Source organism: Phyllopteryx taeniolatus, chromosome 2 (assembly GCF_024500385.1).
Source record: "Phyllopteryx taeniolatus isolate TA_2022b chromosome 2, UOR_Ptae_1.2, whole genome shotgun sequence".
Classification (NCBI taxonomy): Eukaryota; Metazoa; Chordata; class Actinopteri; order Syngnathiformes; family Syngnathidae; genus Phyllopteryx; species Phyllopteryx taeniolatus.
Genome location: NC_084503.1, coordinates 11,442,882 through 11,469,749, shown reverse-complemented (window position 1 = coordinate 11,469,749; position 26,868 = coordinate 11,442,882). Strand labels below are relative to the sequence as shown.

At 41.8% G+C, this 26,868-nt stretch overlaps 2 protein-coding genes across 10 annotated transcripts in view; one reads left to right on the top strand and one right to left on the bottom strand.

Annotated features, from left to right (window-relative positions):
- Positions 1–10,274, top strand: part of coro2ba (coronin, actin binding protein, 2Ba) — a 42,796-nt gene extending 32,522 nt beyond the window's left edge. The window contains exons 5-12 of one of the 2 annotated variants that reach the window (XM_061760540.1): positions 1,259–1,423; positions 1,965–2,081; positions 2,175–2,279; positions 3,446–3,542; positions 3,844–3,956; positions 4,078–4,168; positions 4,282–4,421; positions 8,913–10,274. In XM_061760540.1, the coding sequence (XP_061616524.1) occupies positions 1,259–1,423; positions 1,965–2,081; positions 2,175–2,279; positions 3,446–3,542; positions 3,844–3,956; positions 4,078–4,168; positions 4,282–4,421; positions 8,913–9,047 (963 nt within the window). In that variant the 3' untranslated portion in view covers positions 9,048–10,274. The remainder of the gene's footprint in view (positions 1–1,258; positions 1,424–1,964; positions 2,082–2,174; positions 2,280–3,445; positions 3,543–3,843; positions 3,957–4,077; positions 4,169–4,281; positions 4,422–8,912) is intronic. The other variant, XM_061760548.1, reaches the window with a different exon arrangement.
- Positions 10,275–11,193: 919 nt separating this feature from the next.
- On the bottom strand, positions 11,194–19,756 carry anp32a (acidic (leucine-rich) nuclear phosphoprotein 32 family, member A). 8 transcript variants are annotated; one of them, XM_061760498.1, is made up of 7 exons: positions 19,436–19,756; positions 14,730–14,879; positions 14,531–14,653; positions 12,794–12,992; positions 12,587–12,684; positions 12,408–12,501; positions 11,194–12,298 (listed from the first exon to the last, which is right to left on the bottom strand). In XM_061760498.1, exons 1-7 carry the CDS (start codon positions 19,487–19,489, stop codon positions 12,222–12,224), a joined length of 795 nt encoding a protein of 264 aa, XP_061616482.1. In that variant the 5' UTR covers positions 19,490–19,756; the 3' UTR covers positions 11,194–12,221. The 8 variants fall into 8 exon arrangements, with proteins under 8 accessions (XP_061616482.1, XP_061616470.1, XP_061616477.1 ...); XM_061760486.1 differs by having other exon boundaries at positions 12,587–12,708; positions 19,436–19,754; XM_061760493.1 differs by having other exon boundaries at positions 12,587–12,690; positions 19,436–19,748.
- Between the last annotated feature and the right edge of the window lie 7,112 nt (positions 19,757–26,868).

Sequence of the window (26,868 nt, the reverse complement as noted above, 5' to 3'; positions counted from 1 at the left end):
CAGCCATAAGTATTCAGACTCTTGGGAAACATTACCAGTAAGACATTGTTCTTTTACTAGTGCACCCTAGTTGTTCTACAAGTACACTGAATTGTTTTTCTAGTGAGAAAAAAAGAGTGTACTAGTACATGGACCTTAAGATGGCTATCAAGAATATCGAATAAACGCTCAAACAGCTTTCCATATGGTGCAGCAATATTATCGCCCACTAGAGTAGGTTAATAAGGGCACCACTATCACTGTTATTGCATTTGGATTATTCATGCACATGCGTGCAGCGGGTTTGTGGGGACCAATGTGCATGCGTGGAACGTGTAGCGACGTGAACCCCGAAATGTAATATGAATGGAACCACGTGTGCATCCACGGCTTGCTGTATGTGGCAACACAATGCGGAAAGTATGAATTGGTCTTAATGAGAACAAGCACTATCGAAAATGGATGGATGGGATTTAGCAGATGAAAATGCCTTTACAATTAGATTAGTAATTTCCTTGAGAGTAATTGAGGACACGCCACTTGGGTCCTGATTTACGAATATCGCGATAGTGGGCTCTAAATTGCCCGTTACTGTTAATGGCCATGTTGTGCTTGATTTACTAAGATTGTGATCTTTTACTAAGATCCCAAATAGCGGGTGCTAATTGCGTGTCCACTCACTGACATAAAACGCTCGCTGTTGGCAATTGAACCTGAAAAAATGTTGGGGACCGCCGTACTTAAAAGAGGGTTTGTCGCTTCGGGTAGCTCTGATGGTTTTCACCAAGTAAATTTTAGGTGAGCAAACATATTACTGAGTTACAGAAAACAAATATATTACTGAGTTACAGAAAACAAATATTTTGCACCAATAATTCTGGGGGATCTAGCAACCTCTAAAAGCCATGCTTTGATTTAACACGCTTTTTTTTTTTTTTTCCTCCCTAGCAATTGGAAACGATTCAGGTGGTTCGTTGAGTCCTGTTTCAATTGGACAGAGATAATTTAGTTGTTGTGTTATGTACATGTGATAATATTAAAGCCAAGGTGGTATTGAATAGCTTACTGACTGGCATAGGCATACATATATAATTTTTGGGGTTGCTGATGCTGAAGCACCCCTAAACCTCTGATCCTAGAATTGCCTCTGGCATGTACAATCAAGTTTACAAGCTTTTGGACTTTCAAACTTTAAGTAAATCAGGACCTTGGTCTTTTGCCAGAGGCCTTCAATTCAAACACAAGCTATCAACTCCAATCAAACATTCCTTTTCATCAGATTCTGATATGGAACTTGGAGATCGGCGAGCCAGTAAAAATGATTGACTGCCACACAGACGTCATCCTAAGCATGTCCTTCAACACAGACGGCAGCCTGCTGGCCACCAGCTGTAAAGACAGGAAACTGCGAGTCATTGAGCCGCGTTCTGGGAGAGTCCTTCAGGTAGGTTACGTAGAAGGAGGGTATTCTTTTTCAGCAATCATCAATGATGGAAAAAAAACCAACAACCTCATCATCAGATGAAATATATTTGGGGCTAAAATGAGTCAATCACTTTGATTTATTGCATAAAAATGTTTTAAGGTGATTTATTCTGTGTTCTATTACACAAGACACAAAACATCTATCTTAATGTAGTGTCTTTTTCACTTTCTATATCTTTTTAGACAAAAAATGTTCCCCCCCATGTTGGAAATCTAGTCTCTCTCCCCAAGGTTTAAATTTCTGGCATTTTTGGCTTGATGTCCAATGAATTGTCTTTAGGACTCATGCACTACAGGAGGTGATCACAGTCAGATAGGAGAAAGGGACAAGCCACTTAAATGGTCTATACCTGAATTCCAAATGAATAATCCCCAAAATAGGATTATTGTTGCTTTTTATGCAACAAAGAACAATAGGTCCATGCTTGATTCCAATTGGTCTCTCTTTTATTTAGAGCATCCCCCTGACACTTCACTCTCTCTTTGTGCTCCTCTTCCAGCAAGCCAGCTATAAGAACCACCGGGTAAACAGAGTGGTTTTCCTGGGCAACCTCAAGCGGCTGCTCACCACGGGCGTCTCTCGTTGGAACACACGTCAGATTGCTCTTTGGGATCAGGTCTGTTAAACCTCCATATGGCACTTTCTGAGTGGGAGTAGCAAGTGTGTGCCTGTTTTTGCATCAATATGTGTGTTCCCCCCCCCCCCCCAGGAGGATTTGTCTATGCCAGTGATGGAGGAGGATATAGATGGACTCTCTGGATTGTTGTTTCCCTTCTATGACAATGACACGCACATGTTGTACCTGGCAGGCAAGGTTCGCAGGGCCCCATTCTGTCTCACACATTTTTCTTCTTTCTTTTTTTCTTTTTTTCTTTTAGTGTAATATTTACTGTAGTAAGAAACATACATTTTGGTTGCCCAAATGATGAGTAGTGGAATGCGCATGCTTCACTTTAACAGACACTTTTCAGAGTGAGAAATTGCACCTTCAATCATTTTCACTACCAACTACTACTTCTAGATACTACTGGAGAAAATAGTACCAGTAGTCATAATATAAAAAAAAATAAAAAAAATAAAAAAACATAACATTCAGAACTGCAATTGGGTCCTTTATATCATTGGTTGTCTCGCACCCCTCATTCCTATCTTTTTTCATTTCTTTACCCCAGTCCCTGTCCATCATAGTCATAAAGATTCCAGTAATTTCTTCACTTATGTTGGTTCCCTTGAAAACTTTTGACAAAGGAAATGGGGAAAAGGTTCAACAGTGTTCAGAGACTGATTACATGATCCGTTCTGTTCTTGGAGTCAGACTCAAAGGGCTCTATTTTCGTAGACGGTGGGGCGCAAATGCCGGCGGATTGTGATTTTCATACAAGTGGAAGGCTTGCTGCACGGTCTGTGCCAAGCTGGGCATTCCGGCCCAACAGAGTGACAATTTGGTGGCAGAAAGTCGGTCTAAACGTATGCCTGCTTAGACCACATCTAACTGCCTGCGCAGCTGATCTAATGCAATTTTGGTGATTTGATCAGGGCCCAGGCAGACAGATTCTGAGGTCCGCGGCCATATTTAAGTCGCCGGCGGTTATCACCAGCTCATTCTGTATTTAATAAGGGGACCCACTAACATTGTCTGTCATCACAGTGACAATGCTCCATTCACACACGGATCGCTGTGATTACGCATCGTCCTCTTCCGCACAGAGATGTCTCCATCGAGACTTTCATTCCGCCACGTTTAAAAGTAAAGAGTGGAGCCACTTTGATTGGCGGCAAATGAAATCTGCTGTAAACACTCCCACGGTGGCACAGCCCACTATCGGGCTGCACCAGTCTAACCCGCCCCTGGCACACAGTTGTGCTGCCCACCGCGCAGGATTTATAACCGGTCACGAAAATAGGGCCCAAAATGTCAACAACTATTGGATTCAAAAAGGTCATCCAAGCTCACACAGTCATGTTCTGATGTGTTACTAGGGCGACGGAAACATCCGTTACTTCGAGATTACTACAGAGAAACCATTCATCCAGTATCTAATGGAGTTCCGGTCCCCGGCCCCTCAGAAAGGATTAGGTAAATCATTTACTAATGTGTTATACACCATCACAATAACTGGCAGTGGCTCTGCTTAAAAGAAAGCCCCTACCTCCTTCATTATTCGCCAGTCGTGACAGGAGAAGGCGAACCGGTCACAATGGAAATGTGTTTTGTATGAAAGTGGGCTTGTCAGGAAAAGAGGATTTGAGCAGAAACTAATGAAAGATAAAGCAGAGTCATGTTAACTGAAACCTCAGTTTGTCCAGTGCTGTCAAAGTTAGTTCTGCGTTCACCCTTTATGTGATCTATGTGTCACATTATTGACTCTCTTTTACAGGCGTGATGCCAAAGCATGGTCTGGATGTGGGAGCTTGTGAGGTGTTCCGCTTCTACAAGTTGGTCACCCTCAAGGGCTTGATAGAGCCTATTTCAATGATTGTACCAAGAAGGGTCAGTGAGAAACTCAAGACTGGAAGTTTTGCTTTCCTGAATCTTAGTGGACAATACTCTGCAACAATTGACTTTTCAAATGAATTCACTGAAAGTGGATTTTGATGTGTCTGCGTTACAGTCAGACACATACCAAGAAGACATTTATCCAATGACGGCAGGAACAGAACCTGCACTCTCAGCGACCGAGTGGCTCAGTGGCATCGACAGAGGTAAGGAACACTTAAGATTTAAAGCAGATTCAAAACTCACAAATAACACCTTTGGTGGATGTCATGATTTTATGATCTATGATCTCACTGTGTGGCTTCTTCTGTTCAAACAGAGCCGGTCTTAATGTCCTTGAGGGATGGCTACAACCGGCCAAACAAGTTAGTGTTCAAGGCCCCAGTGAAGGACAAGAAAAATGTGGTTGTGAATGGCATCGACTTGCTTGAGAACGTACCACCCAGGACGGAAAATGAGGTACCTGAAGATAGTCATGCCTGGATCCAAAAATACACGTGTGAAATGTCTTAATATTAAAATAAATGACTTAGAGCTATTTACCCTCTAAGACAGGGGTGTCAAATTCATTTTTTATATATATTTTTTAATATGTATTTAGTTATGGTTATCTTCAAGTGGATGTTATGACTGTGAAAATCATATACTGTAATAGTATAATCCCTTCATGTTATTTATACACAATAGTCCCTGCATTTCATTGTTCTTAAATAGATTTTTTTAACAAAAGTAAATAATTTGAAATTAAAGGTCAAGTAAAATAGTGACAACCAAATATTTAAGTATAGTATACATATATTGTTTAATATTTAAAACCAAATTGGTTAAAACAAATGTTTTTAATATTTGTAAAAGCTACAGAAAAATTGGGAATTTGGTCCAGAAAAAAATGCCAAAATGATAAGAACCAATCTATTTAGCAAGAAACATGAACTTGACACACTTGATTTGCTTTAGTGGGCGACAGAAAATGATGTGGCGGGCCAGAGTTTTGACAAATTTGCTTGAAGATAAAACTACCATTGTGTACTCCATGGCTTTTATTCACCAATAATTCTTTGGAAGTTTATTCATAGGTCCCACTTACCTACATTTGTATGTACAATGTACTGTAAGCATCCGTTAGCTAGTCCAGTCATAATGTAAAATATCTGCAGTACATGTCCATTCACATACAAACTTAATGTAAACGTCTTTGTGTCGATTCACATATATCGTAGCCTTATATATGAACGTTTTTGGTAAACAGAGCTGTCAAATGTTACGGAATGTCTGTATTTTGTTATGGAAACCATTGAACGCTGACTCGATTGTTCCAGTTATACCCAGCATCCGACATTACCGGCCAGAACGGCGCTGTGTCCAGTCACAAAATAAATTGTGAATAAACACTATATTGTTTTAAAAAAAATAAATACAAAAAAAAGAGAGAGAGAGAGAGAGAGTAAGTTGCTTGGGCGTACATTATTTCCCACCGGCTGCCAAGCCAGGGAGGAGAAAGTTCTCTTTGCGTCCATTGTCAACGCATTGTAAGTCACTAATCATCGCCTCCATGGTAGGGAATAAATTACACTTCTTACCATGCTTCTTACACGTATCGTTTATGTTATCACGAAGGGATGCCGAGGAGTGGGTAGAGAAAGACGGAAAAGCAGGATGCTAACAGCTAAGGATAGCATCATGTCCTGAAGCCGCAAAACACCGAAATAAGTGACTGGGTGATACAGTAAGAGAGTAGAGTAGTAGTAGAGAGCAACCAAATTTGAAATAACAAATAACTAAATCACAAGCCAATTAAAATACGTCTGGAGATATAAATGTAAAATAATTCACGGCCACACAAGACGCCCTCTGAACTGGAAAGGAATTCTTCTTCTTCTCTTTTTACGGTGGTTGGCAGCCAACTTGATGGTGTATTACATGTTCTCCCCGTGCCTACGTGGGTTTTCTCCGGACACTCCGGTTTCCTCCCACATCCCAAAAACATGCATGGTAGGTTGATTGAAGACTCTAAATTGCCCGCAGGCGTGAATGCGAATGTGAGTGCGAATGGTTGTTTGTTTGTATGTGCCCTGCGATTGGCTGGCAACCAGTTCAGAGTGTACCCCGCCTCCTGGCCAATGATAGCTGGGATAGGCTCCAGCACGCCCGCGACCCTAGTGAGGAGAAGCGGCTCAGAAAATGGATGGATGGATGGATAAGATAAGAGAACCTTTATGAGTCCCACAATGGGGAAATTTCCATCATTTCATTGGCAATAGTGGATATAGGAAATCTAAATATATAATATAAATAGCATGTAAGAGTAGACATCTATACAAGTACATTAACAAAATAGAAATCTAAACTATTGTCCAGGCATAAACTATCAAATTCAACCAATCAGCAATGGTATTTGTTTGTTTGCAAAATAGAGCACTGAGTTTTAATTGACTTTTGAGATCTAATTAATCCAGTATAATAGAATTAAAATTATTCCATACACACAGATATTTTTGATGACGACACATTGAAATGTCATATACCGTAATTTCTCGTGTATAATGCGTATTTCTTTCCCCAAAAAATAGTCTAAAGTCAATGGTGCGCATTATACATAGCTATAGGGGCAAATGGAAAAAAAACTTTCACCTTTTATAAATGTATCCCGCCATCTAGTGGTTATGAAAAAGCTGTACACTTTCAATCCAAAATGCCACCGCCACCTATTGGTTATTAAAAAAATGGGGGGGCCTACACTTTCATTCTAATATGACAGGGGTATGTATGACTGCATATATGTATGTGCTCATAAGTTTATATACCCTGGCAGAATTTGTGAAATATAGTTTTTTTCTTAAATATGACTGATGACTGAACAACAACCATCATTAATTTCATTATTGTTATGTTTTGTTTAATGATAATGCTTTTCTGAAATGCTTGATCGTTTAATTTGAATCCCATTAAAATAAAATTAAATATGTTTCGCCTGGTCCTTCATGTTTTCTTTAAAAAATTGTACCCATCTTGCAAATCCATCCATCCATCCATCCATTTTCTACCGTGGGGGCAGTAGCTTTAGCAGGGACGCCCAGACTTCCCCAGCCACTTCATCCAGCTCTTCCGGCGGGATCCCGAGGCGTTCGCAGGCCAGCCGAAGGACGTAGTCTCTCCAGCGTGTCCAGGCAGAATTTGTAAGACGCTGGAGAGACATCTTACAAATTCTGCCTGGGTAATCAAACATATGAGCACAACTGTGTGTTTTCTAATTTACTAAAGAAAAGTAGGGCTGTGAATTTCAAAATAAGAGCAAGTAAATAAAAAAAAAAAGTATTACGTGTTCAAATTAAGTGCTTAACTTCATAAAAAAAATTTGAAAAAAAACTAACAAATTACACTGCGATTGGCTGGGAACCAGTTCAGGGTGTACCCCGCCTCCTGCCCGATGACAGCTGGGATAGGCTCCAGCACGCCCGTGACCCTAGTGAGAAGAAGTGGCTCAGATCATGGATGGATGGATGGATAACAAACTACAGATAATACTTTATGTTTTGATCATATGGGAAGAAGCAAAATCATGCATTGTAAAAATGCATTATACATAGGTAGAAGGGTTTTACAGAATGTTGAGGTCAACTTTGGGGGTGCGTATATACATGGGTGCGCATTATACACGAGAAATTATGGTACTTTGATTCAGGCTGAAACTGTGTCTACCATTACAAGATGGATGCAATAACATTAAAATAACAACTATTGAAACCATAATTTATAAGATTATGATTATAGAGGTGGCACGGTGGACGATCCCCGGCCCCGCCTGTGTGGAGTTTGCATGTTCTCCCCGTGCCTGCGTGGGTTTTCTCCGGGCACTCCGGTTTCCTCCCACATCCCAAAAACATGCATGGTAGGTTAATTGACAACTCTAAATTGCCCGTAGGTGTGAATGTGAGTGCGAATGGTTGTTTGTTTGTATGTGCCCTGCGATTGGCTGGCGACCAGTTCAGGGTGTACCTCGCCTCCTGCCCGATGATAGCTGGGATAGGCTCCGGCATGCCCGCCACCCGAGTGAGGAGAAGCGACTCAGAAAATGGATGGATGGATGATTATAGAGTAAGGATTATGTTGTACAGTATGCAGAATTATTTTTATCTTATAATATAATATACTGCAACAACTGTCCCGCAGTAATGTTCTTGACAAAATTTTGAAATATGGAAATTCAGACAGTTTTGGACAAATTTCTCTGGAACGGACGGTTATGAGACGACGTTGGGGGACAGGTTGGACAAATGTGACAGGCTGTGATTTGCCGAGATATTCAAAACTCCCCAAAAAATGTATGCGGTCACGATGCTGATGAGAAACCTCGTCGATCATAGTAACATGGCGTGACTGCAACTAATCGGTCGTATTAAAATGGAGTGAACGTAACTTATCCGTCGTATTAAAATGGAGTGAACGTAATTTAGCGGCCGTATTACAATGGAGTTAACATAACTTATCCAGACAGTATGTAATAGGGCACGCCAAAACTTGAAGGTGGTCCATAGCGGGACGGAAAACCTATCGTTGGCATCGGGCTGAAACCTCCGATGGCCAAATTTGGTCCATTTCATATTTTTTTCACAAATTGATATGATTGGTCAATTCCCACGTGGGTCTGTTTTCTTTGTGAATTATTGACCAAACTAAAGTGTTGAAAATGGCTTGCTCTATTTTTTGGCTTCCTGAAAAAAAGTGATGGTTTTGGATACGAAGATATCAGGCCCATACAAGAACTAAGAGGCAGACATTCTAACCACTAGGCACTTAATGTGAAAGTCAGAATTATATCAAAATGTCAAAATATCATATACATGGTCCATATTTGTCCTCTCAAAAATATTGTTTAGGTAAGGCCGTATTATTGTAATTGTTGCATGGAGCTTCCTATTTTCCTCTTTTAATTGTATTTTCCTATTGTAGCTCCTGCAGATGTTCTTCCGGCAGCAGGATGAGTTGCGGAGGCTGAGGGAGGAGTTGAGCAGCAAGGATGTGCAAATACGCCAACTGGAACTGGAATTGAACAACATGAAGAATGTGAACCCCAACAACATCTGACCTCAGACAAAGCCGCCTGCTTTGCCTCCAGTTTGGACCTCCAAAAAGCTTCGGAGCCCTCCTCCATGTTTGAGCCTCACTCCTGCTGTTCTGCCTCACACATTCTATGGTCATTGGACAATAATTTTTTTGATTACCGCAATATTGTAATAAAGACAACTATGTTATACAATAGAGTAGCGGTCATTGATTGCCACATTGAGGGAAAGATTGCAATCAGTGAAATTTTATTTTATGTTATGAATTCATTGGATTAGAAAAGGTGATGAATTACGGCACACTTTCCATCAGACCTTTAAGAATCTTGTTTGAGTTTCAGCCACTATGCTTTATCGAAAATGCCTCAAAATCTGACAAGCAGCAACATTCCTTTTCTTATTGAGGCCAATTTGGTCGATAAAATATATTGCATATATGTGCATATTTTTCTTCAAAGTCTTAAACGTTACTGCAGCTTGTTTGCAGCGAATACAGAATCATCTCAAAATGGCTGACGTACACGTACTTGTGTATGTCTATTATTGCTTCCTGACGCTAATAAAACTGCTCAAGTGCAGTCTTCTGAAGAGAGCAAACAGGTAACAAGCAGGTGTGAACTCTTGGCTCTGCAGCTAAGCCTTAAGGGAATTTTTTGGGGGCGCTTATTTGGTTTTAGGGCTAATTACATAGATGGGGGTATTGTACATTTGCTTCTATTTATTTGTATTTTTTCTCATATTGTTTATGAGTATGTGGATGGGCAAGTAATGATTGTGATGACTGACAGATTTTGCTGAATGTTTACATATAATTGATGCAAGATTGTCACGGAAGTGGCTCTTTGTTTTGTTTTGTTTTTCTACAATAACACCATAAAGGTAGATCCTGTATAAAGGTAGTATAGTCTCAATAACTATTTCCTTTAGTTGTTACCTATATCACTGTTACTACAAACCATATTTATTATGAGTAAATATCTAATTTTGCTCTGCTTCTAATAGTAGAAAGACATGTATGCTAACTTTTAAAACCTTAAATATATATACATATTTTTCATTTTTTGACTCTATAATAGCCATAAAACCGCTCACTGTATGTTTTTTCTTGACAATTTAGAAACATCCTCAAACTGATCCTATCTTTTAGTGGACTTAGAAAGTGCAAAGGATATGTTTGGCTACAGTACATGTGTAACAAGAATGAAACGTGAACCAGTAAGTTTAATTAAAGGTCGATTCTTCTACAGTCTGTCACTTTGAGCATTTCTTCTTGTGTCCGTCATTGTTATTACGTTTTTGCTTAGTAGCATCCAAGTTGTTGCACCCTGCATCATGTTAGGCGTCAGTATAAACCTAAACATGCACGCAAGATGGCCTAATTTAAACATATTTTAGTGTCAAATCAATAAAATGTAAATGATAATCCAATGAGATCCAAACCAACTAAATATTGTATGAGATTATAAATGAATAAGTCACAGTCAGTGCGATACAAAGCAACGGTAGAACGGTGGTTAGAGCGTCTGCCTCACAGTTCTGAGGACCAGGGTTCAATCCCCGGCCCCGCCTGTGTGGTGTTTGCATGTTCTCCCCGTGCCTGCGTGGGTTTTCTCCGGGCACTCCGGTTTCCTCCCACATCCCAAAAACATGCATGGTAGGTTGATTGACAACTCTAAATTGCCCGTAGGTGTGAATGTGAGTGCGAATGGTTGTTTGTTTGTATGTGCCCTGCGATTGGCTAGGTTCAGGGTGTACCCCACCTCCTGCCCGAAGATAGCTGGGATAGGCTCCAGCACGCCTGCGACCAAAGTGAGGAGAAGCGGCTCAGACAATTGATGGATGGATAGGTTGTGCAAGGGGCTGACTACCTTATTTTGTAGCCAATTATCCTAAAAAGGAACTATGAACTATGGTGAAGGGCAAGTTTCAGTGTGTCATGTCAAGTTGAGGAGGCGCACAAAAAAAACAAAGGCTAAACAAAATGCTGTTTTATAGACTGTGGTATATAACAGCAGTAATGGCTAATGGATGGTTTTCTTGCAGGACTGACAAGATGGAAAATGATTTAAATATACAGTAAAGAGTCAGTCTTAAAATGATCCAGGCTAGATTTATACAGTAGATGAGGAAGTCATTAACCATGTTTGCAAAAACGACAAAGCTCCAAATATATATAAACCGGTTTTATTGTTGTAAATTCAAAGAGGAAAAAAAATATTTGAATAAGGATTGATGAAGGCCAATTTGACCATGTTGTATTATTGTGAAAATTCAAATACTGTAACTACAGTTAACAGTTTGCTGCACACATACAATTTTTAACATTCATGGACCAACCAGAACTTCTCTGTACTGCCAGCACATTTTCATATAGTGCCAATAGTTTGTCACAAAAGAACATGGACAGACACGGAAAGAATTCAGATTCGGAAATAATAATCTTTATGGAGAGATTATGCTGAAAATGTTCTGTCCAAATCCAAGAAGTTTCACACTGCCCATTCCGGGTAAAGTAGAATCCATCATTTATATCTTATTACAATGTATAGTTTCACATCAGTTATATACTCAATGTCTGCTGCCATCAAAGAGAATACAAAAAAATATATTTGGTCAATATTTACAAGAACACGCAATATCAGAACTATCAAAGCTTAGGATTTGACATGGAGGAGCGGCTTTCACAAAGGTCAACTTGGGCTATAGCTTAAATGCCCCAGAGGGTCACTCTCAGCGCACGTTTCACATCAGGATAGCATAGTACACATCATTTATTTCTAGGAAATAAAGTATAATGCAGAAAGAGGACGAAGAAATTCTTCAGCAATTACTGGACTCCAGCTCACATATCTGGACTTCTACCGGATTTAGACATGCACTTTTTGTTTCTTTATTTTCTTTTTAAAGTGAGGGACTTAAAATACATATCTATTCACAAACTGGTCTCATACAAAGAGTGAGAAAACACCCCACATTTCTCTTGAAAGGTTTATTGTTGCCGAGCTCACAAAATGTGTGTCTGCAAAGTAGTTAAAAGTAGACTGTTAAGAGCTTCAAAGATGCACAAAGCTGCAGAGCCTGTGACAAAAGGGCAAAGAACCAAAGCTCTCCTATGGCAGGGAAAAACACTTGGTTATTGGGAAAGAGACTGGGATACAGGAGTTCAAACAGTTCACATTTAGCCTCGAAATGACCCTCAATCATCATCGTCGTCGTCATCGTCTTCTCCTTCTTCATTCAGTTCTCGTTTTCTCTTCTGACCCCGCTCTTGCTCTATTGGAACAACAGTCAAATTGTTTACAATGCCAGAAGAAACTGCAGTTTTTCCCTTTCATTCAAAAAAAGGAATTCTGTTTTTTCTTTGTCCACCATTCCTACTCACCATCCTCCTCCTCCTCCTCCTCCTCCTCCTCATCCTCCTCCACCTCCTCATCGGCATCTACTTCTTTGTCATTCAGGTCCTCCTCATCTTCATTCTGATGATGACCACAATGTATTAAAAAAAAAGAAATAACAACACTTCAATATATTTCAATAATTCAAGAATAATTTAAGTCTGACTTCTCCACTAAGGCCCCAATCAACATTCTCCTCTTCATCGTCATCTCCCTCATCCTCCTCGTCTCCTGATGGTGCCTCGTCACCATAATCCTCTCCATCTATAGCTGGGTAAAACCCATGGCCTTTCAGCAAAATGGATCTGTGAACTATGTATAATATCTATCAGTGTACTCTTTTTAATCCAAGTGTATAATGTGTCAAACATACCATGCTCATCTTTATCGCCGCATTCCCAGCCTTCTGCGTAAAGCTTGGTATCCGAACATGGTGCCTCTTTGTCATCTTTGTCGTAGCCGTCCAGATAGGTGAGCTGTGGTAGTAGCTTGAAAACGCTGTCTCTGTACTCGCTCAGATTTGTCACTTCACATGTGTACAGCTCAAGGCTTCTCAGCGTCCCCAGTTCTTTCTGTCAGAAGGATGAGTCTCATGAGCAATGCAAAGCAACATATGCGACGGATAACTGTTCTATTTTACTTGTGTTTTAAGGGGACATATTGAGGAATATTGACTTTTAAAAGTGCCTGGCCACCCATCAAGTGGGAAATTTAACAACCAAGTCAATATTCAGCTTTCTTGAGCCTATTTCTGAAATTACGTGTCAGTGTGGGGCTAATTAGCATAATAACCCCCAGCACACAGACTTTCTCAGCCATTGACTTGACAGCTCGGCTGGTCGAAGTTCCAGAGCAAAAGAACCACTTTGAAGCGGCACCCGAAGCATTATCAAGCCAAAAGGTAAGCAGAGCTACAGTGTTGCACAGATTAGCCTTTCCTTTTTACACTGCACACATTTCTGGTTTCACTGCGGAACAAGGTGTGTCCATATTTGGCACTGGTTGCTAGGCAACCTAACTGGTTCAAGCCTGGTGCCTTTAATTGCTGGTTGAGATGCCCTGGCTTTACTTCTAATAAGGAGGAGGAGAAGTGATACTACTGAAGGATGCTACCCTGCGGACAGGCGTCAGTGTCGTCTAATAAGTCACCGCCTCACTCTGTTTTGCGTCCTATGTGTGGCTCCACACAACATAGCGATATAGCGAGCGGACCGGCTACCGGATCGTCTGAAATGACGGTGCTCAGTACTTATGTAGTGGGGGAGGACTGACTCATACCAGAAAGCTCAAGTGAGTGCTTGGGCTTGGTTTTAGCCATGCCCCAAAAATCCAGACAAATAAAATTAGTTCATCCAGCTATACGTCTCATACTAGAGTAAGACCCTCGATATTCTTGTGGGATAGGGACCGGGCTCGACCGCAAATAGCGAAAATCCATAAATACTTTAATCCATTATAATTGCATTGAGAATTTTTTATAACCCCCAAAAAAATCTTGAATGAGCGAGGATATACTGCCAATAAGCATTTTCCACGAAAAAGGGGGTTGATCCCCCCCCCTCCCCTCACACACACATACATGAAATTGAAATCAAGAAATGGGGGAGAGGGGGAAAAAATAAAAAATAAATCTGCAAATACGTGAATCCAAGGGTGCCGAAATGTGAAATATGTAGGGGGTCACTGACCTCACTTTACGGGGTCTTTAAGCTCATTGTGTGGTATTGATGTTGCACACAATACCACACAATGAGTTTCATTCATTCATTTTCCGTAACACTTATATTCACGAGGGTACAATGAGTTTCATTTTTGCAAAATTTTCCTCCGTCTCCATTGATGTGCAACGTCACACAATTTATACTAATCTACGCGACACACCACTTGAGTTCACATACAAAACAACTTATGTTTTTTTACTCTGCTGTCTGCAACCAGGTCAGCATTACAAATGAGAATCTCTTCTCAATTGCCTTACTTTGATTCATAAAAAATAAAATTTAAAAAAGGTGAAATAAAAATAAATGTATTGTTTTTTTTGGGTTTGTTTTTTTTAAATCAATGACTACCAGTACGTACGACATTCATCCATGTTTATGTCCCAATTTACCAGTGGTTCAATGGTGCTGAGGTCTTTAATCCTGTTGCCGCCTAGGTTGAGATGTGTGAGGTTGGGGCATTTCTCTGCCAACACTTCCAAGCCTCCTGAGATCTTGTTATCGCTGAGTTCAAGCTGTTGAATGATTCAAACGATAAAAAAATATGCACACTCTTAATTAACATGTTTTTTTTAATGAAACAAAACCAACCTTCTTGAGTTTTTTTAGCTTCGGCAAGTTGGCGACTGTGGTCAGTCCAACCATTATTGTGCTCAGGAATACCAGCTCCTCAAATTCGTCTGTTAGACCCTCGAGCTTACCATCATTGGAGCGACAGTTGTCAAGAACAAGCGCTTTGACCTACAACGCAAACACATTTAAGTCTGGTTATCATTTACCAATCACAAATGATCAATGATGAAAGTAAAACAAACAACATATGAGGCTCAACCAGAATCATCCTCATAAATGATTTTTTTTGGAGGGCACTATGCTGAATTAAGTGTCAATTAATAGCACATGTAGCGTATTTTAATTGCTCTAATCCAGAGATTCTCCACAAAGTGTGGTGCGGGTACCAGTCATGGTATACAGGCTCCCTCTAGTGGTAAACATTGCGCGGTGATGCAACCACGTAACAGCATGAGTTGGGCCTCCCCCAATATATAATTGCCAAGCGCCCTTATTCCATGCAGTGTGCATTCGGCGGAATTGCCACTTGCTTATTCATAACTTGGCCCAGTTCTACCACTACAGCGTGCAGTTAGCCATCAATTTATGCCTCCAGCTCAACAAAAAATATATCTTCCCCGATGTGTAATGTGTTGTGTATTATTTGGGCTACGTACAGTGTCTGCCCCTACGCGCAGCGTGTCGCAAGGCACCGGCAAACCTGCCGCCTTTGCCGTCTTGGCGGCCCAACACCAGCCTGCCAGTAGCTACAGTAGCCGCCGGCAGTCCAACGCAACAGCATTAGGGCCGGCAGCCTCACAGTTGCCGACCACAACGTCGCGGGGCTAGGAGCAAGGAAAAAATATATATCCAGGGGGACGGCGGTGTATCGCACTACTGTGCCCACATATGGTACACACTTTGGCGGCCACAGCAGCGGGATGCATGGCCCGCTGAATTTCAACAGAGGCAAAGAACGGAAAATTGTCCCGGCGCGGGGCTCAGAGGCTGCCTGGCCGCCACAGAATGCCTCTCTGCGGCCCATGAGAACGTGTGCAATGTGCATCGTTGGGAATTCTCCTCACCCGCCTCCAAAGGCACATATTTCATTAACAGCTGAAATTTCCAAGGGGCAGGGTTTTCAGTGCATTCCGCAAAACGCCCACAGCGTCTGCAAGCTGAAAGAACGTCTCAATTCTTGACCATTTTGAAGCCTGATTTCACATACTGTGCAATTTTTTCTATCCATTGTCTGAGCCGCTTCTCCTCACTAGGGTCGCGGGCGTGCCGGAGCCTATCCCGGCTATCATCGGGAAGAAGGGGGTTACACCCTGAACTGGTCGCCAGCCAATCGCAGAGCACATACAAACAAACAACCATTCGCACTCACATTCACACCTATGGGAAATTTAGAGTTGTCAATTAACCTACCATGCATGTTTTTGGGATGTGGGAGGAAACCGGAGTGCAGGCACGGGAACAACATGCAAACTCCACACAGGCGGGGCCGGGGATTGAACCTCGGTCCTCAGAACTGTGAGGCAGACAGTCTAACCAGTCGGTCACCGTGCCTACTTGCAATTTTTTATTTATTCAAATTTGTCTGGCTTGTTAACATGACTCTTCAATATGGTGTCTCAAATTTACAACAATTTTTTTGGGGTGGGGGTGGGGGGTTACTGGGTATTTGCGTGTAACACTTAAAAGTTTAATACATTTGCTTTTGAAACAATTGTTTGTTTTTTCAACTGTAATCGAGGTACAATTTTTTTTACTTTTATGTGCAATAATTTTTTTTTTCTTTTTAACCTGTCTTGTCCCCTATATTTAACAAACAGCATAATGTTACAGTGGATTACAATAATCCATCCATCCATTTTCCGTACCGCTCATCCTCACTAGGGTCGCGGGGCCTTGCAACAATATTCCATATCATTTTTAGGACTAAAACATCTGTCTCATTTCTGAACATGTGGGCCTACTACCCTAGTGTATTTTCATGTTGTTTATGATGGTGGTACTTAGAGATCATTAGCAAGTATTTTTTTTTTGTGGTCCTTAGTGTAAAAAGTTTGAGAAACAATAATCTATTTCTGAATAAGCAACATTAACCACTATTGAAATGTGAAGCAATATTTTAACTACATCTAAACTCACGGCAGTTGTTCAGTTTACATTAAGTAGGATATTTAAATTAAAAAAAAAAACATGAATATCTTAATGACAAAATTTGAGCAAATGGAGACGGTGAGCAGTAATGTAAGTGTTCACTTTGCTCCTCAAACGAGGCGGAAGACTACATCTTGTACTTAATGCAGGGGTGGGAAAACTTTGGTGCTCAAGGGCCACATTTTATTATAACCAACAGAAGAGTCGGGTCCTTCGTAGATAGGTTTTAAATAATTTTAAAAACACTTTTAAAAAGTAAGGCGGCGCGGTGGGTGACTGGTTAGAGCGTCAGCCCCAAGTTCTGAGGACCCGGGTTCAATCCCCGGTCCTGCCTGTGTGGAGTTTGCATGTTCTCCCCGTGCCTGCGTGGGTTTTCTCAGGGCACTCTGGTTTCCTCCCACATCCCAAAAACATGCATTAATTGGAGACTCTCAATTGCCCGTAGGTGTGACTGTGAGTGCGAATGGTTGTTTGTTTCTATGTGCCCTGCGATTGGCTGGCAACCAGTTCAGGGTGTACCCCGCCTCCTGCCCGATGATAGCTGCGATAGGCTCCAGCACGCCCACGACCCTAGTGAGGAGAAGCGGCTCAGAAAATGGATGGATGGATTAAAAAAGTAAAAAAGTATAGTGTATACAAAATTGGTTGTTGTCATAGAAAAACACATTTTACATTTTACTGTGTTATTTATATTTAATTTTAGTTAAATTAACTAACCAATTATTTAAATAAAAGTGTGTAAAATATTTATATAAAAATAAAGTTTGTTCATGTTCAATAATTATTAAATGAGATAAATGAGAAAATAATGAATACATTATAATCACCCAACCCCCAAAAGGGCTAAATTATTTCAACAAATATTACAGGACTCTTGATATTGGTAGGATTAAAGAATGTATGTATACTTTGTGGTGGCTGGTTAGAGCATCTGCCTCACAGTTCTGAGGAGCTGGGTTCAATCCCCGGCCCCACCTGTGTGGAGTTTGCATGTTCTCCCCGGTTTTCTCCGGGCATTCCGGCTTCCTCCTACATAACATAAACATGCGTGGTAGGTTATTTGACAACTCTAAATTGCCCGTAGGTGTGAATGTGAGTGCGAATGGTTGTTTGTTTGTATGTGCCCTGCGATTGGCTGGCAACTAGTTCAGGGTGTACCCTGCCTCCTGCCCGATGATAGCTGGGATAGGCTCCACCACGCCCGCGACCCAAGTGAGGAGAAGCAGCTCAGAAAATGGATGGACGGACGGACGGACGGATGGATGTATACTTTGTCCACCCGTGCTGTAATGGGTGCGATCTATTAGAGATACAGTGCTGTATTATCATTATGATCTTACAAAATGCACTACAGTACAGTAAGTGAATTGAGCGGATGGATATTCACAGGAGTGCTGGGTCCTTCAATGTGACACCAATCAGCATCGAGAACCGGAACATAGACCTGCATAATATTATTGCGCTGACAACGGTCCCCTCTCTTTCCGACGCAGTACTTCTCGCGATGAATTGGCTCATTTAACATGACGTAAATGTAACTTAATTTAACATTTATTTGCTTATCATGAAGAAAACAGGTTTACTTAATTTGTTGTAGCGAGCAGAGACGCGTGTGAACGACGCAGAGACACGTCTGTCCGAACAAATCGGAGGCAAAGAGGGTCATTTGTGAGTAGGAGGGGCAACGAAAGCGGATTATGCCGCTGCCAGGCGAACGTTTCTCCTTGTTGTTTACGACAAACAAACCCAGATAGGATCGACGGGCGCTTATACGTCTCTATTTATAACCAGGTATTATAAATCGCTCGTCGTTTGTATCGAGAAAACAAAACAAAAAACGCGGCGTTCCAGTTTTTCGAAGTAGGACGTTTGCATGGCAGTAAAATGGCGGCGTGTCCTACTTCTTGAAACAAACAGCGAGGTGTGGACGTCTACGACGCATTCGAAATGGCACGACTGCTTCAAACAAGCAACCAACCGATACAAGCATTTAGTAGGTGCGAACGGAATAAGTATGTCGACGTACTCGCCTGGGGCAAAATACGACAACGGTCTTTGCTGAGCAGCACTGCCCGCCAACGTTCTCTCTACAATACAGTATGCCTCACCATTGCAATACTACGCTAAAAGCGTTGAGGGATGCTGCTGGGTGGAGCTGGCCAGCGGCACTTCGAGGCTTTATTATTAATTTGTCACTGCTTGGCTAAAAAAAAAAAAAATATTACTCCATAATGGGCGGTCGAAGCATCGCCTCAATATTATCAACGAGCGGCTTCGCAGATAAAAAGTTACCGCTATGGCTTCTCGCGCCGCTTGCCTTGTTTCTACGGGCGCACTTTAATAGTCCCGAGCACGCCGGAGATGGGAGATCGAGTTGACCGACGCGCCGGCAACACCTGTCACTCGTCAACACCTTAGCAACAAAGCAGCGTCGACGTCCGCATCCTCCTCAGACTTGACAAACTTTGTATCTCGCTCTCTCTCTTCTTCTTCTTCTCTCCAACACGCCAAGAACGCACACGAAAGCGTTCACCGTTCGCTGACAAGGGAAAGCCATGGTCCGCATGGTAACTTACTTCTGACGGAGTACGGTTCCGCAGTTCGAGGTGAATTCTCTTCTTCATCTCCATCCTGGTTCAGCGCGCCCTTTGAATCACACTTTTGAAATAATTAGCGCAAATGCTCCTGGCACCTCCAGAGCGAGGCTGTTGCAGTCCATTCAAACTTGATCCGCTAGGTGGGCGCGGGCTCGGGATTGTCGTCACTGTCGACCAATGGGAGGTGCCGAATTTAGAGCGCGTTGATGTACATACGCACGAACCAATGGAACGGACCCCCCTCCCGTCGAACAGTGTGGGGTTTTGTTGTCGACGGCTGGCTGAGGCTCAATGCTTCTTCATAATCGCGCAGACGGCGACCGCGTTGACGTCACTGCGGCTGTCCCTCGCGTAGTTTGCCTTTATACTCGAGCGCGACCCACACGCGCTGTTATGAAAATGTGCTGCAGTTCTCCTCCAAGTCGGGCGTGTCGCTACGGCTGGTATTGGATAGGACACCACAAGGTGGAGTTCCCTCTGCATTTTTTTTTGGCCATTTCCGGTAGCCGTTTGTCCTTTCCTTACAGTAACAAGGAACAAAGCAACAACAATGGCGACCGCGACAGAACAAATGGACCTAGATGACACGTCTAATTATGCTGCAGTCTCTTACTCCAGTTACACTGAAATAAAACCCAAAGTGACAGTACTGCACACACACACACACACACATATATATATATACACGAGAAACATTACACTGAACATCTGTGGAAAGTAGATGTACACCCGCCACTGGTTCTAATATAACTAAAAATAAGCATTATTTTGTATATTTAAAAATAATAATAATAAAATCACACCTCCAGTTTCTAAAGGTTGGTTGAAAAGTAGCTCCCTAAGTCCCTATTTCAAAATACCTGTAATTTTTTCATTCATTATAGTTTTTTTTCTTTTTCATTTTTTTGTGTGAAATTTTACAAGAAAGCGTTTAGCACGAGGTCTTATTCAAAATGAGATATAGGCATCATAATTTGCGATCACCAGTGTACAGTGTGAAACTATTAACCCCAAAGATGACCACTCATACAGTCCCATCCATCTCCCAAGGAAGTGGGCATTCAGCCATTCAAAAACAACAACAGCAAAATGTTGAATGTGCTTTCTCCGAAGCACTGGTAACTAGGCGGATTTCATCTTGCATCAGGGTAAGGTACATTTTGGCATTCATGATATCACAGAATTTATGGACCCACACACAATCCAGTCCAAAGTCATACCACACCACACCATTACTTAAGTTCTCATATATACCATCCATCCATTTTCCACACCGCTTATCCTGGTTAGGGTCGCGGGACGCTGGAGCCTATCCCAGCTGACATCGGGCGAAAGGCGGACTACACCCTGAACTGGTGGCCAGTCAGTCGCAGGGCACATATAGACACGGACAACCATTCGCACTCCCATTCACACCGTCACTGAGTGGGAACTGAACCCACGCTGCCTGTACCAAAGTCAGGCGAGTGTACCACTACACCATCAGTGACTCTCATATATACCAAAACAACCATAAATATTAGAGGGAAAAAACAAACACTATAAATTTAGTAATTTAGGGTAGGGAGTTACATTTCAATCCCTGTATACCACTTGACCTCATTAGGGTCACAGGTGAGCTGGAGCCTCTGGCAGCTGACTTTGGGCGAGAAGCTTGGTACATATAGACAACCATTCACATTCACACCTATGGACAATTTTGTTAGCAGTTTATCTAACATGCATTTTTTGGAATATGGTAATAAACTGGAGTACCCAGAGAAAACCCAAAGAAGCACAGGGAGAACATGCAAACTCCACACAGGAGGGCCCAACCTAAGATTTGAACTCAGATTCTCTCGACTGAGGCAGATGTGCTACCCACAAGCACACTGCTGCCCTTTAATTTATTTTTCATAAAAATGTGGTAGTGCTATCATAATTCCACTGAAGTCATTATGTGATCAGGAAACTGCTTACTTAAAAGTGCAAATTCCTCTTTCAAAGATAAAATGTCAAGTTCTAATGTCGGGCAGCACTTTGTCCTAGTGGTTAGCATGTTTGCATCACATTTCTGTGGTTCTCTGCATCTTGCCTCCCTTGCATCTTGCATCTTGCTGTTTGAATGTTGTCCCTATGTTTGTGAGGGTTTTCTCTGGGTACGTACTACTCAGGCATCCTCACACATTAAAAAAAACACCCATCCTTGTTCTATATCAGTTGTCCTCATTAGGTTCACGGATGAGCTGGAACCTATCACAGCTGACTTTGGGCGAGAGGTGGGATACACCCTGGGCTTGTCTGAAGCTAGTCTGCAAAGCACATCTAGACAAACAGCCATTTACACTCACATTCACATTTATGGACAATTAAGTTTGTAATTAACCCAAAGACTGCCGCACACCGAGGGACGGAGCTGGACACTTATGCACTGCCGCACACTGCAGGATTCTGCAGCTAGTTTTCATGAGTGACCGACCATCAGAAACTACCTTTGTTGAGATTCCAAATTTTAATTGTAGGTGAATGGCGTCGTAGCCAATCAAAAATGCCATGTTGTATCACATGATCTTAAACAACAAAAATGACATTTACGGGTACGAGGTGAGGTCCAGCCTGCTGCTACCAAGCCCTACCAATACAGTATAAACAGTATATATCTTGTTTTTTCCTATGATACTTGACTATATGTATCGTTTCATATCTTCTTGTGGCTAAAAAGTAAAGCACATGCACGAGTGGAGTCAATGAATAGGTCTGTTAGAGGTTTGGAAAAGGGAACAAAGAAAAGTAGTGGCCCAGGTATAACCTGCTGGCTGTACAAACCTCTATTTCCCGGTTCTTTTATTCTGGTTGAGGTAAAACTTCAATGATTAGGCCGGATAAAAGGTTTAACAATTTATTCGAAAATACAAAGTCAAACAATAAGGTTGTAAAAGATTCAGCGCTGGGCTCTTCTCCACTTGGTTCAGAATAGCGCCCTTGGAAAAGAGATCGCAAAAGTTCTTGTCCGCTTGTTTTATGGCCAAAACTGCTTTCCGTCGTGGCAGCACGGTGGACGACTGGTTAGAGCGTCAGCCTCACAGTTCTGAGGACCCGCGTTCAATCCCCGGCCCCGCCTGTGTGGAGTTTGCATGTTCTCCCCGGGCCTGCGTGGGTTTTCTCCAGGCACTCCGGTTTCTTCCCACATCCCAAAAACATGCATTAATTGGAGACTCTAAATTGCCCGTAGGTGTGAATGTGAGTGCGACTGGTTGTTTGTTTGTATATGCCCTGCGATTGGCTGGCAACCACTTCAGGGTGTACCCCGCCTCCTGCTCGATGACAGCTGGGATAGGCTCCAGCACGCCCGCGACCCTAGTGAAGAGAAGTGGCTCAGAAAATGGATGGATGGATGCTTCCCGTCATGACGTCATGCAGTTGCGGACCAATCGTAGCTTCACCCTAGTGTTTCTGTTCGGAAATTCAGTCCGATGTTCCCACCACGCCCCGAGACCGCGGCACCCAGAGACAGTGTGCGCTCAACTTTCTATAACTTTACTACTGAACGTGTTGGCTATTGCTAGGGATGCGTCAGTACATCCGCCATATTGAATGTGTCAGTTTTACTTGTATCGAGTGGCACACACACTACCAACGCTCTTGAGTTACCGAAGTTTCCGGGGTGCGTAGAGCACTGCGGTCAAGCCAGCCTCCACTCGTAAAGTAGCAGTCAAGCCAGCCGCTCCTAATTTTGTTCATACGAGGCATTACGGCAATAGGTCGCCAACTCGCGGCGAAAGTCACCTTCAAAAAAAAGCTTCCCAATAATACGGACGTCAATGCTCTTCGGTTAAGGAATGCAACCAGCAAAGTTAATTTGAATCTTGAGATGCATTAAAAATGTAGTTTATTTGATATCTTATGAAAAATAAATGGTAAATGGACTGCACTTATATAGCGCTTTATCTACACCATCACAGTGCCCAAAGCGCTTTACAAAGGCTCACATTCACACACAATCAGAATCATCTTTACTTGCCAAGTATGTCCAAAAAACACACGAGGAATTTGTCTCCGGTAGTTGGAGCCGCTCTAGTACGGCAACAGACAGTCAATTGACAGAGAAGACTTTTGAGACATAAAGACATTGACAAAAACAGTCACTGAGCAATAAAGGGTTAATAGTTATCTGGTAATGCCAGTACATTTTTTTTTTGGACAATTGTGCAAAAGATGCAGAGTCCTCTAGCACTTAGAGCAGTTCGAATGACTAATATTGCAATAGTCCGGTGCAATGACCATTGTGCAAAGGGCGCCGAGACTTCAAGGAGTGGATGCAGTTTAAAGTGACGAGTAGCACGATAATCTGGGACAATGTTGATTGTGCAAATGTTGCAGATACTCCTCAGTCAATGTGCAAATGGAGCAGATGCTACTCTGGCATGAGTGGCCAGTAGTGGTCAACAACAGATATGCAAATAGTGCAGCGTGGCGAGACTACTTCAGTGAGTGCACGAGTAATATATAATTGGCCCCACAGAAATGTGACAACGAACTCAAGTCAAAAAATTGCCAGCATGTTGTAATGGAATTGTAGGTTAGGTGTTTAAGAAGTTGATCGCAAGAGGGAAGAAGCTGTTGGAATGTCTGCTCGTTCTAGTTTCCATTCTTTCATAAACCAATGGGCGACTGCTGCCATGCGAGGCACTGCCATGCCCACTGGGAGCAAATTAGGGTTCGGTGTCTTGCCCAAGGACACTTCGACATGCGGACAATCGTAGCAGGGATTCGAACCTGTTCTACCTAGTGAGCCAAAGCCACCCTAAAATAATTAAGAATTAAAGTCCCCTGAAATATGCATTTCACTGTCACTTTTATTTTGAAATGCCACATCAGATTTGGATGGGACCTCTTTTGTTGGAGACCTGGGGAGGTGTAGTGTCACCCACAACTGGACTGGTGTTGCGATATCTCATAGATTTCTTTTCATTAATAATTTAAATTAGTGGTAGTGACAGTGAAATATGCAAGGTTGAGGGGACTTTTATTTTGAAATACCACATCAGATTTGGGTGGGACCTCTTTTGTTGGAGACCTGGGATTATGCAGTGCAAAATTGCAAAACATACATTTATTTATAAATATATTGAGAATTCTTTATATCAACCATATATGGTAGTGTACCTTGCATAACTGTGTGAACCCATTTTTTGTCCTTACCTTACTTTGATGATTTGCACTAAATGGAATCAGACAGAGATGCATAATCCGGACAGTCGCTGCTGACAGCTAGCCTCAACCACACTTCCAAATGATCCTCAGTCATGGTGGAACGGTACTTGTACTTGATGATCTTCATGTGAGAAAAGGCTGACTCACGTAAATAAGTTGCACATTTTCTCATGTTGGGGTACTTCCCCTCTGTGAGTAAGCACCAGAGTTGTCCATGAGCTTTGGACTTCAGCTCAATATCGGCTTGTAATGTCAGTAGAATTTAGGTCAAAGAGTGTTGTCATTTTTTATGCGAGTGAAACAACCTAAGCATCTTCCTGAAAAGGGTAGCACATGAACGTAGCGACTGGCTCGAGTAATGCACAATCTTGAAATCGTTTGTCAAACTCTGACAGACCATTATCAATCTGTTCTGTGTAGCGTACACTGTCGAGCTGCACACATGGTTTCCTTTGCGTCTCCAACTCCGACACAAGGTTTTTGAAGTTTGCCAAATCATGGCACTGGAGCTTTGAGGAGAAATGTCGCATTTTTCGTTTGAAAGCATTAATTGAGCTTTTCATATTGATCACAGTTTTATGGTTTCCTTGCAGCTCTAGGTTCAGTTCATTCAGCATGTTGGTCAGATCAGTTAAAAATGCCAAGTCCAGCAGCCACCGGTCATCATTTAATTGGCTATATTCTGCATGTTTCGCTTCACTGAGAAAAACCTTAATCTCCGGACTGAGGTCTCAAAATCTTTGCAGGAATGTCCCTCGTCTAAGCCATCTGACATCAGTGTGCAACAGTAACTCAGAATAGTCTGTCAGCGTTATCCAGATGTGCATGGAAAAGCTGTCTTTGAAGAGATCTGGTGCGAATCGAACAGGCGATCTTCGTTGCTAAATCCATTATTTCCTTCATGTTGAGCATTTTCGCGCATAGTGCTTGTTGGTGTATTATGGAGTGGTAATTAAGGAAGTCCGGAAAAGCATCATCCTCCCTGCACTTGACTACACCCTGAACTGGTCGCCAGTCAGTCACAGGGCACATTCGCACTCACATTCACATCGTCAGTGAGTGTGAACTGAACCCACGCTGCCTGCACCAAAGTCAGGCAAGTGGACCACTACACCATCAGTGACCCATAAAAACTACAACAAACAGATTAAGAAACAGTTTCTATCCTTCTGCCATTATGTTAATTGCTGCTAAGTTGATCTAATGCACTTTTAGACAGCATTTTTGACATGACAGACTCATGCTTATATACTGTCTCATGCTTTAATATGGTCTCATGTTAACACATTTACAACAGCTTCGCATTAACACCGGCTAAGGGCACCAATGCAATATGTTGTGTGATTGTGTAATTTTTAATTTTTTTAGTATATGTATATTTATTTTCCCTCCCATTTTTTTGTTAGCATATTTTATCTCTTGAGCATCTCCATTTTGGAGGATGTTTCATTGCTACAATGACAATAAAGACATTCTGATTCTGAATTGATTGTTAAATCTATTAGTAACAACAAATTGAATTTGAAATCACACAAATTTTAAGCAGAACTATTGTTTACTTTATGTCAAAAAGGGATTTGATGGGGATGGGGGATGCTTGTAATATTTGTTAAAAATGAAGAAAAATTGCTTGAAAAAACCCAAACCTATTTAGCAAGAAACATGCTGTAGGCATACTTGAATTGGTTTAGTGGGTCACATATGTTTAAAAAGAGATTTGAACCCAGAACCTCTGAACTGTGAGGTAGACAAGCATAACACTAGACAAGTAAGTGAAAAATCCAACAAATACAGCTGAATGAAATTCATTCAAATGTGACCAAAACCAAGTGACTTATGCACCAGATACACAAGTGAACAATTGCTGTGTCAATTCCAAAAGCACTGGCAGGACATTCCGCTACTTTTATAGTAATAGAAATTTACTGGCACTGCAGAAGGATACTATATTGCACCAGCAGAGGGTGATATGATTTAAGAAGACAGCCTCTGCGGGATGGATTGCTGATCCAGCAATGGAATTAGCAAAAACAGACTATGACATGCTGGCCATTTTATATGTTTTAATGAGTATGCCCATGTTGTCTGACACAAAAGTATGACTAATCTCAGTATCAGATAATGTGATTGGTGTTACCAGTTATACAAACATGAATCTGTCGACCTTTTCTATTCATTCTTGAACCTAATTTGAAAGCACTTCAACATAATCATCGTAA